The 12767-nt window shown below is 35.3% G+C and overlaps 1 protein-coding gene across 1 annotated transcript in view; it reads right to left on the bottom strand.

The window, feature by feature from the left end:
• ldlrad3 (low density lipoprotein receptor class A domain containing 3) overlaps window positions 1-12767 on the bottom strand; it is a 94110-nt gene that overhangs the window by 57555 nt on the left and 23788 nt on the right. Inside the window, exon 2 of the mRNA XM_044124952.1 lies at window positions 2094-2240. Within this exon, the coding sequence (XP_043980887.1) occupies window positions 2094-2240 (147 nt within the window). The remainder of the gene's footprint in view (window positions 1-2093; window positions 2241-12767) is intronic.

Here is a 12767-nt window from a genome sequence, read left to right as displayed (position 1 = left end):
ATTAGTGTTGCTTACGGACAAAGGGTCAGCAAACTGTAATTTTTGACAGCAACCTGTCATGCCCCTCTGTTGAATAAATATTGAAACATGAGTTTGTGTGTGTGTGTTTCATCTTAGCAGGGGACAGATAATTATGATTCTGCTTGCAGAGCAAAGTACTGAAGCCCTAAGGTTTCCAGGCATTGTGTCCTCCTTAGATAATACCCTTCCTGACAGAACTACTGCTGAAGCTATCATAATAAGTCCTTCCTGCACCTCTTCTCCTTCCTTTACTTTCCCTTTTACCCATTCTTCCATTTATCTGTCTGTCTGTGTCTGCAGAGACCCTTTTTGGAGCAAGAGCATTTTCATGAGGCAGCCGCCTGACAACTAGCCATCTATTTAGGGATAATAGGGCCTACTTACGCCAGAAGAGATAATGCAGTTGTCTACAACAAGTGCAAATAGTCCCCTGACAGCAGAGGCAGGCCGAGTGTGATGGCTGAAGATCTTTTGGCATAGCCGTTTCACAAAATATCAGCAAAAAAAAAAAAAAAAAACTGGCCTGCTTTTATTTTTAAAAACATCTTCGAGTAAACTGAGTCAGACATAAGACACACTTAATATTTGGTATGTTTTTTTTTTGTTTTTTTTTCAGATCTGCACAATTGTGGGAATATAAAGTCATACAGATACTGTATCTGGTGTACAGAATCCGCAAGAGCAAGTTTTATTTTTCAGAACTTTAAAGTCTCTAGTACAGGTACCGTAAATTGGATGGGGGGTTAGTTGATAAAAATATTTTATCAGGCTAATTACCAAAATCAAACAATTTTCACCTATATTTGCTCTTCACACTTACTAGCCACGAAGGAATGATAAAATATATATTGACATTACTATGCTACAGAAAGAAAAAAACATGAAAATATTGTTATGAACCATTAAAATTGAAGGGTCTGCAACTCTATTTAGAAAATCAATCCATCCATCAAATATAAAGTATAAACTCCCAAATAATTTTGTCTTTGTTCTAATAAGTTTTGAGAAGCTGTTTAAAAGCGACTGCTCTCTTACAGTCACTTTTATGATGTTGCTGTTGGTTATCAATAATTAATGACTACCCAAGGCTGGAAGGCAAAACATGCTGGGGTCATAGCATTATAGTACAGCTCTAAAAGTGAGATGAAAATCTGCAATCTGTAGAAAAAAAGTCTCTGCAGACTTAAATGACTGATGACACTAAGCCGTACGCATGTTTCTGTGTACTGCTGCGCTATGGGACACTGTCAAGAGTAGTCTTCCTGTTCCCTAAACTGCCCACAAGACAACTGAGGGAGGAAAGACAGCTAGAGGGGGGAGAACAGAAAATGAAGAGAAGTGACAGAAGAGAGGATAAGCCATTTGTAATTTTGTTTTTCTTACCAAACATATTTAGTCAGGTAAAAAGAGTAAAACTCCTCTAAGAAGTGGTCTTAATGTTTTTAATAGAACAGCTTCTACAAAGCAAATTAGAAACCCAAACCATCAAATAAGATAAATTAGGAAGACGCCGATACACAGAGAAATAAATGAACAGGGTGATAGGGATTTCAATTCGTCTTAGAAACTCAAAGTCAATCTTGATGCGCAATCACATCTTTGTGTGGAGCACAAAGTACGTTGGGAGGGAGAAAAAGGAGGAGCAGCAGACCAGAGGGATGAGAGCCAACTAAATCCAAAGATCAAAAATGAGCCACTATTGCCTTAGAGTAAAATTATGTGTTTCTATTTCCACATACGAAGTAATTGGTCTTGTCTTTGATGGTATTAAGTTTTGCCATGGTACTGAACTGAGGCTAAAGGGATGGAGGAAAAGGGAGTAGGATGCTTGCAGTGGGGGAGGGCAATGTGAGCGCTGAAGAGGGAAGATAATTTATGTCGGCAGAGAATTAGGTTTTACTGACCCTTGTGGACCAGGTAGGAAAAGCAGTGAAGACTGCAATGCTTTGTGGTGAGAAAGGTCCAAGAGTTGAAAGATCACTATATGGCTCTAAGTAAGCAATCTGGCTTTAGTACGTTAAGGCACCGATAGAAAGCTCTAAAACAGGTTTTGATAATAGGGTTGAACTTACGACAGCCTTTCTCGTCGCTCCCGTCAACGCAGTTGAGCACTTTGTTACACTGCCAGTCACTTGGGACACACATTCCATCTCCACACATGAAGTTACCAGGACTGTTACACTCAGTGGTGAAGTTATTCCCAGGAAGCTTTTGGCTCTCTGATTTGGGAAAAAAACAACAACAAAAAAACAGAGTATTTTACAATTTATTCACTCCATAAATAAATCAATTAAGGATGCATCAGTAGCACAGTGAAAACGCATAACCTTAATGATCTGACTCGCTTAAAGGCATAAACATATGAAAGGGAAAGCTTTTGTTTAAAAAACAGAAGGAACAAAATGCCAGAAAAAATAATACTTAAACTGAGATGGTCTTTTAGGAGCAATAGATCGGTTGGCAAAACTATTCCTTTAAAGCAAGGAAATATCTTAATGGAAAAAAGATAATAACCCAAACACTGGTAAACACTCACATACACAGAGCACACACTTTACACATTCAACATAGATGCACTGATTCCCATACATACCAGAAATAGACACTTTCACACAAAGAATGCACGCTAATCGAGGTTGGGCCCGATCTAGTTGACGCAGTGCAGCTGCAGCATAATAGGCTGGAATGTGAAACATGACCTTTTGGCTGAGGGTTGACACTGTGCGGCGAGCGGTTTCACTCGTAATCAAAGCTATGTGACAGTAATGAGGAGTTCTGGACAGAACGGAGAACACTCATCCGGCAGCAGCAAAACTATGGTCCACTGAAGGGCCACTTCATATAAATTCAGAATGAGATGCAAAAGGTGAACCTGCCGTTAAAAGTCCTGATCACTTTTTATGTAAATGGTGGTGAAGGTAACCAGAACAATGTTGAACTATCTACAGCAACTGCAATTTAGTGTCAGGGCAAGAGATGAATAAATGAAAAAAAAAAAAAAAAAAGCGCAAAATTTGTCACTTTTCTGATTAGTGACACATGAAATCCTGGGAACTAAATACAAAACTGCATTTAGCAGCTTCATTACTTTGTGTAAATTGTTACAAAATATTGTAGTGTATGGTTTAATATTTGAATATTTTAGAGCAATAAAAAATAATAAAGCAAACACAATAATTTCCAGCATTGCAAAAATATGAATAATCTATAAACATGAATGCTATGCTAGTAGGAGATTGTGATGTGCTAGTGTGCTTAAATGGTTTTGTGTCTTGAACAGGAGACCTGTCCTGCGCCTCTGACCAACTAACTACTGACGGGAAGCGTGAGCGCCCCACAGTCATGAACATGATGATGTGTGCATATGAAATGGATAGGTTGATTTTTTGTTAGCTATGTAATTAAACTACGTGGTAGCAGAAGCATTTTATTTTGATTAAACTTGCAAGAAAGGAAAAGACAGCTGGAGATACCAGAAATTTTAGCATACAATGTACATATACATTTTTTTCCAGTGAATGTTGAAAATTTCATGATCAATCCAAGCCTAGTTGTAGGTGAAATGTTCACAAAACACATGCATGACAAATTAACTTAGCAAAAGGGATTTCTTTTTGGTTTTCTTCAACATTTAATGTTTTAATGATGCAATAAACAGCGATGTAGGTTTGATAAAATTGGTCACACTCAATATACAAATGAACACTGACATTGTGTTCTGAAATTCTAACCAGAGTTTTCACTGACACACTACACATGACTGATATTTGCTCAGTACAAACAGACAGGCAGAGTAACTGACGACAGAACAATCTTATTTTTACATCATTCCCAGCTCTGCTGCTTGTTACCTTTGCAGATACCAGAAACTATCTACAGCTCCTCACTTAAATGACACCACCTTTCTGATAATCTGTTGAGATGATGTAAAGTTCTGTTTTGGCTTTTGCCATTTAGAAATGGGATTTCCATCTGAAAATTGACCAAAAAAAAAAAAAAAAAAAAAAAAACTAATTTGAAAATAGTGTCATAATTTCTATTATGTCTAACTTTACTCTTATTCAAGACTTGCAATATATATTTTTTTAAAATGCAATTGCTGCTTTCAAAAATGTGTTATTACAGGGGTTATTGCTCCGTGGCAGTTTAATCTTTCATATTTGTTTTGCGATAACAAAATTGCATCAGTCACAAGAAATGTTGCAGACTATTTCACGTAAACAACACCTCACTTGTGACAAGGGTGGTAGGGAGAAATGTTATCATGTATGAATCCAGACTTCTTTCGGTTTCGGTTCACGAGTAAATTGATGGATGTCAATAAGATATTTCCTGCTGACATGCGAAGTCAAGAAATAACTTAAAAAGTGACTTGAAGACGTATTTTCATTTCTGAAGGTAAACAGAATAAAGGAAAGAAAAAATAAAAATTTTTTAAGACCCTTTGTGTTTAAAAAAATATTATTTAATAAGCTGTTTAGATTTGCATTGCACAGATCCAGCTCAGAAGGATACAGCCTTCCCATCATTATCTACACATTTTTACACCTTTCCAAATGGTGTTATTTATTTATTTAGGATATAAGGTAAAGTAATGAAACTTACCATTTAACCCTTTAATCTCAATGCATAGCATCACTACAAAAACTAACAGTGAAGGAAGCCTTCCTAATAGAAAAAAAAAAAGAAAAGCTCCGTTAAGTTTAGGGGCACAATACATCAACTAAATTAAGCACCTTCACCACATTAAAATTATTACGGTGGCAGCCTTTTGAGTGCTATGTCAGGGTGACAGATGAGATATGAATGTTTTGTAAGCACTGTGAGTGGCCAGCAACAAGTCTGCACTGTGAGAATAGCACGACTGCAAAATGAACATCGCTCAAATTAAAGGTCACCTTACAGAGATGCAAATTTAGGTAGTTATTCACATGAAGCAAAAGATTACACATTCACATTTGAGAAGAAATTGCCAAACAAAATCAAATGTATGTATCATGTATCACAAAATGTATGTCTCTTTGTAAGCGCATTGTAAGCTCTTTGAAATTAATATGAATGGCCAACTTCTAGCCTGGAAACTGAGAATACTTAATTTCTAATGATGCCAAAATATCTGCTGAGCTAAAGGACTAAGCTAAACACAATCTAAGGACTAGTCAAATATGAATCAAATTCTTTCACAATGACTATAGAATCTTTTAACCCATTTGTAAACTCTAAATGTATTCTTAGTTATTCCCAAAATGTACCTAAAATCTCATTAAACCCTGATTGTTCTTGCTGTATCTCCCTAGGTAAATGTCTTATTACAATTCTAATATTGTCTATCCATTATTAGGTCAAACAAAATCAGTAGTTATTTATAACATAAAGCTGAAACATTTTACTCTGTTACAAAAGACAGTTTACCAAAAATGTACACAGAATAAAGATTACTTGTTCCGCTCTTGATTTCATTGAATATATTAACGATGGTGCTGCTAGCCTACACATTTTAAACTTCAAATCAAGTATAAAACTGTTGAACATACCCAGGTAAACAAGCTTATGCAAAAATACGGTCGATTCAGGCCTCTCAGTGTTGACAGCACTCCAGGGAAAAACATGCCAAAAATGTCCACTCAGAGGAACGCAGAACAAATGTAAGAGAGAACCATGTGGAAATAACTTCAAAGGACTGTTGCAGGGAGGCAGCGGGTTAATTGGAAAGTTGCTTTCAGGGCATGGCAAAATGGCAAAGGGACTGTGTGTGGACAAAAAGTGCAGAGGAGAAAGAAGGCTTGATAGACAGCTAATCTATTCCAATGTTTCTTTATATAATGCCAACAGAACATCTTTTGTAGGCAGGTTGGGAGCCCTATTTTCTGGCGAGCTGTGTGCATTTCATTCCAAAACCTTAAATTGTTGAAGTGGTACAGTAACAAGCCTGAATGCTTCTGCTGTTTACCACTGGGGTGACAAGACATTGTTACTCATTAGGAAAGTAAGTGTATCAAACTCATTACATATAACTTCAAAACAGAAACAATGTTGTTTGCAACAGTTATAGAAGCGGTATCCATGCACACTCTGTAAAATAACCAATCTATATACCTTATTGTGTTGTGGGTAGCTAGAAGCATTGTGAACAGCAGCAAAACTTTACTGTTGTGTAAAACTGTGGTCGCACAGTGCTTGTGTATGAGGGAGAAGAGAAGGAGATAAGGCACGGATGGTTCTGGACAGCTGTGTATCTTGCTGAAGGAAGTGTAGACCAATTACTCAGAGTAAATATTGACTGTACTATCTTAGCCTCTCCACATAATCAGACCCCTTCTATCTCTGCGAGTTTTCTCAGGTTATATTTAGACTGTTAAATCATAGATGCTAGAGGCACAGGCTAAATATTTTTTAATTAGCATTTAAATTTCTTCTTGTTTTAAATAAAGCCTGAGCGAATCACTAAGGGGAAATTTCTTTCCTCCTAATTTTTCAGGTCAGCTCTTATTGCTGGTGACCTTTCGGAGCATACATTAATTCTAATTTAAAAGGAAAAAGTACTTTCAGCATGAACTCAGGTCTAATTTCCCAGTGGTTTTGAATAAAACTCCAACTGATTATTAAATTACCTGCTGCATATATTTGTTGAAATTTCAGCAGTTAAAGTGGAACAATTGGTACATGTTGGGTGACAAATGGTATGCAATATTGGGTCCACTGCTGGATTCTGAAAATATGGAATTAGTTCATGCTGAATTTTTATTTTTTTTTCAGCTCATGCTTCAATATTGCTACAGTAGTTTTAAGAAGAGCCATGACTCTTTCACACCACTCCCGTATTCTGCCTCACGACTGTCTTTTTAACGTATTGAAGAAAAATAAGATAAAAATCACAAATGCACTGAACAGACTTTTTTTTCTGGCCAATTAGTTTTTCAGCCAATAATGCAAAACAACAAAAAAATAATAATAATTACCCAAATGATGCCAACTGCCGATGATGTAAAAAATTAAATGAATAATCATTAACTGTCACAGTTTGATCATAACATCTGATTTAATCTGTATTTAGAATTATTTAATGTAAAAAAATTTTTTTTTGCATTTTGTCTTAACTGTCAATGAATAAAATCAGAATATATTGAGTGCCCTAAAATGGTAGGTTAACAAAATAATACAAAAAATAGGTCTTCCCATCACTTAAACATTCCTAATTACAAAAAGTTTTAAACCATGAATATTTAACATAATCTAATTGTTTTAATTAGAAAAGAAAAGCAAACATTTTACTACTGCTGTCAAAATGAAGTGATATGATTGTTAACTACAACAATTATATATATATATTGTCAAGAAAACCCGAGATCATCCCACTTCCCCATGCTGGAGATTTCAGTTTAACAGTAACAAAAAATGAAGTTACCTCTAAAATTTGTTGTGTGTGATGTTTTTGTCTCCTGCAAACTTTGCTTTAACTCTACTTCTTTCTTCTATCTAATCATAAGAAATCATATTCAGACAGAGAGCGTCACGAAACAGGGAGAGCTGGTAGCACATCTACCCTCTCAGAAGAGGAAGTAGAGAGTGAATTGCAATATTTTTCTGTTCTTTTTTCTTTAAATGTTTGAAGGGTGGATATTTAGAGTAAAACCTTCTCTATAGCACCTATGTTTTTAAACTTGCACTCAGTTTTCAGATTCCACAAAAAACTCTGGATGAAGGGCAATGTACTGATTCCTCTATGCAACTTACCGTAGTCACAAGTGTTTGTTTAAAATTAAAAATGAAAATATATATCCTAATTAAGTTTTACAAAAACAACTGCATGTTATACAACTGAATGTTGGAACGATCTTAGAAAAATCTATCCAATTAGATTACAAAGTATTGAATTTAGAGTAATGACAATTATTATTATTTTTTTGTACCTATTTTGAGGATATAAAAAAGTTTCCAGCAGGTATGATTCTTTAAAGCACATAATGCTGTGTTACAAATCCTATGAATATTTTACACAACCTGTCAGTTAGTTGCTGGACAACCTATTTGGTTGTAAAATTAAAAAAATCTAAAATCTAATCTACACTGTAACTCTTGACAGCAGCTACTGAAAATATGGCAAACTTTAAAGCATACAGATGGCCCAGCGTCTCTTTAAAATATCCTTTCAGTCCTGTTTGACCAAGTCTATTAGAAGTAAATTCTGGTGCAAAACTGAACATTGGAGATAAAGCCAAGCACTTTACTGTTGGCGGAAAATTTATCTTATAATCAGGAACAGTTAGAGAGACAAAGCCATCTTAATCAGCCACGATTAAACTCTGAACTTTTGCCAAATAGTAAAAACACAAAACTTAAGCCCTACAAGGTCATGCCAACATCACTCTTCAGTGTGGAAGTTATTATGAAGGGAAAAAGATAATAGTTTACTCATTTTTAATAAGGTGTTGAGAAATAAACTCAGAGGGATGTCAGAATTTATTTCAAAAAGTATCTTCAACAAAATGTAGAGGCGTATATGTAGTATGTGAGAAGAAGGCTGCGTAAGACGGCGAGAGAACAAGACTTTCTGTGCAGAAACGGTGATCTATTCTGTGCTTTGGAGCTTTCAACCTCAGTTTGTCATGGAAAATAATAGATTTAGAAATGCTGCAGATCGTTTGAAATTTCAAAGTGAAGTTCATTCTCTAGAAAAAATACACAAAAGTTGCAATATTAGTAATGACAGATATTTTAACTAGTGTTAAAAGCTAAGTACAGTTTAAATTATGAACACCTTAATAATTTTCTGTTTGTTATAAAGTAATAGAAAAATCCTGCTTTTACCCACTGTGACATTTCCTCGGCCCCTAATTTTGAAATATGTTCATATATTTATATACATACATACATACATATATATATACATACATATATACATACATACATACATACATACATACATACATACATACATACATACATACATACATACATACATACATACATACATACATACATACATACATACATACATACATACATACATACATACATACATACATACATACATACATACATACATACATACATACATACATACATACATACATACATATATATCGGCTGATATCAATCAATAATAGAAGGTCAAAGTTTCACAAAATGCTCTGGGAGATTGGAAATGGACCACAAAAGTATAATCAGCACATATGTCTTGTGATGCACAAATAATCTGACTTTAGTGTTTCATTCTTTGAATGGTGAACACTAAGGGTGGAACCGAGAAAAAAAAAAAAACTGGACAAGGGCATACTAAGCAATTAAGCAAGAAAATGGTTGAGAAGTAGGCTAATAAAAATGAAGGGTCCCATTTTCCGCCCTTGGATCCCAAGCAATAGCTGCCCTAAGCAACTCTCATTCCGTGTGCTCTGCAGAAGAAAGGTCAGTGATATAAATCTAAATCTGAGAAGACTGTTGACTGGGCTGTTACGGCTTTCACCCCCTGTTTCTCAGAAGGCCTGGACATCTGACCCGCATTGATTAGCCTCGGATAAAGGTTCTAACTCAGACTGAAACAGTGCCGGACAATTGATTGGGCTGGCATTGTTCAGTTTGCAGGACAGAGTGAAAATGAAAGTAATACCAAGGGAAGGAATGCAAAATAATCAACCAGTTCTGTCCTAAAAAATAAATCTCATCTTCTTATTTGTGGACCACGGATGTAAGCATTTCCAGTAATGCACCAGTCTGTATCAGAAATATCTCAACCGAATCAGGTGGATATATGTGCGCATGAAAAAGCATGGCGAATTAAATTCCAGCCTGATTATATCAATTCACACATGGGCAACAAGGTCTGCTACCATGGAGGATAGAGAAGGGCTGAATCAATACAGCATAGCCCTGAATAAAAACTAGCACTTTCAGGTTCACGGATAAAAAAAGTATTTTTCAATTACACATGATTTTTAATGGGTTGGCAATATAAGCTCGAGGCTTTGAGGCGCAGCAGGGGTGTGGAGGTGATCTGGCGCTTCCCTTCACAATGCAAGCCACACAATATATTCTTGTGTGTTGGTTAGAGAGAGAGAGAGAGAGAGCTAGACAGAGAGACAGAAAGAAAGAGAGAGAACCTTCTAAAAAAAAGGAATATTCTGTTCTGTTCCTTCAGCTCACTGAAGCATTCAATAAAAATAGGCACAAGTGTAAACAAACTGGTCGGCATCAATTAGAGCCACCTCAAAAGGACAGACTTACAGGAAGCATGATTCAGGCAGTGAGCATCAGAGCAAGCAAGGCCTTAATGGCCACAGATAGAGAGAAATCAGTCATCCATGGAAATAAACAACAAGGCGGAAAAGTATGAAACCAGCTTCTGTCTTACTGAGCTGCTGTTAAGCTTGTTTCATTTTATTTTCTTTCAGTGTCAAAGGGCAAATCTCTTCTCTGGATCCATTTGTTTACAGGGAGGTATTGCTGGCTCCATGAACTGTTATGTAGGTAATGTCATTTGGCAATAAAAGCTAAATGAGCAATTGACAATAAAGTTAAATTGAGCAAGGCCTACAATAAATTTGAGCTAATTTAATTTTACTGTGAGAAGAACAAAGTGCAAGTTAGAAAAATGTCCATGCTTCACTCCAGTCAGTCAGAGGATGTCTGATGAAAACGCTACAGTTACAGTTACAACTACTACAGTTTAAAATTAGGAAATAATACTGAAATTCCTCAAATATTTCATATTTCTAATATTGTATCAGTTTTTGTAGAAGATTTTTATACTGTATTTATTTAGGTTCTGATCCTTATTTGAGCCACTTGATTGTAATGAAATATTATAATGATCTAACCAAAATAATTCTAATTACCTCCTCCAGTTGAACCACATATTAATAAAATAAAGTGAAAAGCTTAAATCATTAATTGTCAACGCAGAGATGAAGCGACCTGTGGCAGACGGATGAAATTTGTACCTCTAAAAATTGGGCACAAATTACTAGAAAGATAAAATTATAAAATGGCAAAGTAGGAAATTGACCAGTGACCCGACAAAATATGCATAAAAATTTGTTTTAAGGATTTATATTCTAGGAGGCAAACAAAAAAACATAAAGCAAAAAAAACAAAACAAAAAAAAAACAACAACTCATTAATGAAAAGCTATTTCACATTTTGACCAAATTCAGGAAAAAAAATGTCAAGCTGGTTGTATATGGCTATATATCGCTCTTTAAAATGTCTATCTCCAGCAGTCAATGGGCGAGACAGTGGACAGTGGTGCTACTAACTGTACCACTGCCTGCAATTTATTATATTTTATCTGTTTGTATTAATTTAATTTCCAATGGAAAAGGCCACCCAGCATACTTTTAATGGCTAAAATTGTGGCAAGGTTTTTAAGTTGTATGCATTTGGTCTACTCCATTTTCCATTTAACATTGTCAACCTTGGTGTGTGTGTGTGTTGACTTTGTTATGATAGTGGTTATTTCAGTATGTAGGTCATTTCATTTATTTTCTCCATCATGAAGCATGATTCCAAAAATAAACTTTATGACAACAAAAAAATAGTCACATTGATGTGGGTAACTCAGCTAGGAACATTTTTTTGTTCCCAAGTAGATGAACATCAAAGAGGTTAGGACATGAACATTTCAACACGTTTTGTGTTTTGACTTAAATTCCTCTGATATGGGTTTTCATATCCAAGGCAAAGTTCAAAAACGAAACTTGACGTTGTTGTCTTTTATGCTTGCTCCAGCTAAACAACAAGGCCCAATAAGAAGAGCAACATGAATACTCTCACAAGCAGCCAGTCTTCAAACGAATTCTCCAGTGTGGAAAAAGCACATCCAGCATTGTGAAAAATTCTGTTCCCCTTTGTTGACAACAGAGTAAATACAAAATACACTTATTAGGTGAAAAGCCTATTCAAACAATGCTCATCCAAAAAATAAATAAATAAAAAATCCTTATTAAGTCATATACACAATTAAGTTTTAAGCAGCAAATTATTCCTCAGCCTAAAAAGAAAATCAAGAATATGTTGGTGGTAATGTGATGGTTTGGTTTCTTCTGTTGAACTAGTGACAACTTCCTGATGTTAATGAAACTATGATGCTCAGGGTTGAAGTCAGTTTGTGACCTGAGGTGAACTTGGATTATGCAGTAGGATAAAGAACCAAAAAACATCATTGGGTCTGCAAGCCTCAAATCAATAAAATCATATTTTCAGATTTAAATCCAATTAAATTGCTGATTCATGATGCTAGAAACCTTCAATGTGGCTGATTTAAAACAAACATAAAAGGGCCAAAATTCCTCCACAGAGATCTACATGACTCTCTGCCAAAAATATTTTATTAGTACAGACCATTTACACATTGTCCTACATATTTGTAACATATTTTTAAAAAATCAAATCAAGTTATTTTTGTCTCTGGCAAACAATAACTGTAGAAGGGCAGGTTGTGATACATACATATGGTCTTAAAGTACACAGCTGCACTAAGTATAACTTTTTGGTGATTAAGGTTAACTGCTTTAAACTGTTGTGTCACAGAGATAAGAAAGTGGAAAACCTTGTTAATATACCTTGAAATGCTCTCATTTGCTGAAACTCTATTTTATGTATTTTGTCTTTTTGGAAAATGAGCTCAAGGTTGATTTTTGACTGTTTTTGTTGCTGTACAAAACCTTATTGGTTACATTTGATCCTTGTTTTGTGTCCTTCACATTTGATCAGTGAACAGCTTTGCCACAAAGCTATATCTCACGTCGGTC

The sequence above is a fragment of the Gambusia affinis genome, linkage group LG08 (assembly GCF_019740435.1).
Source record: "Gambusia affinis linkage group LG08, SWU_Gaff_1.0, whole genome shotgun sequence".
Classification (NCBI taxonomy): domain Eukaryota; kingdom Metazoa; phylum Chordata; class Actinopteri; order Cyprinodontiformes; family Poeciliidae; genus Gambusia; species Gambusia affinis.
Note: the sequence above shows the minus strand (reverse complement) of the source record. Positions and strands in the feature narration are given on the sequence as shown.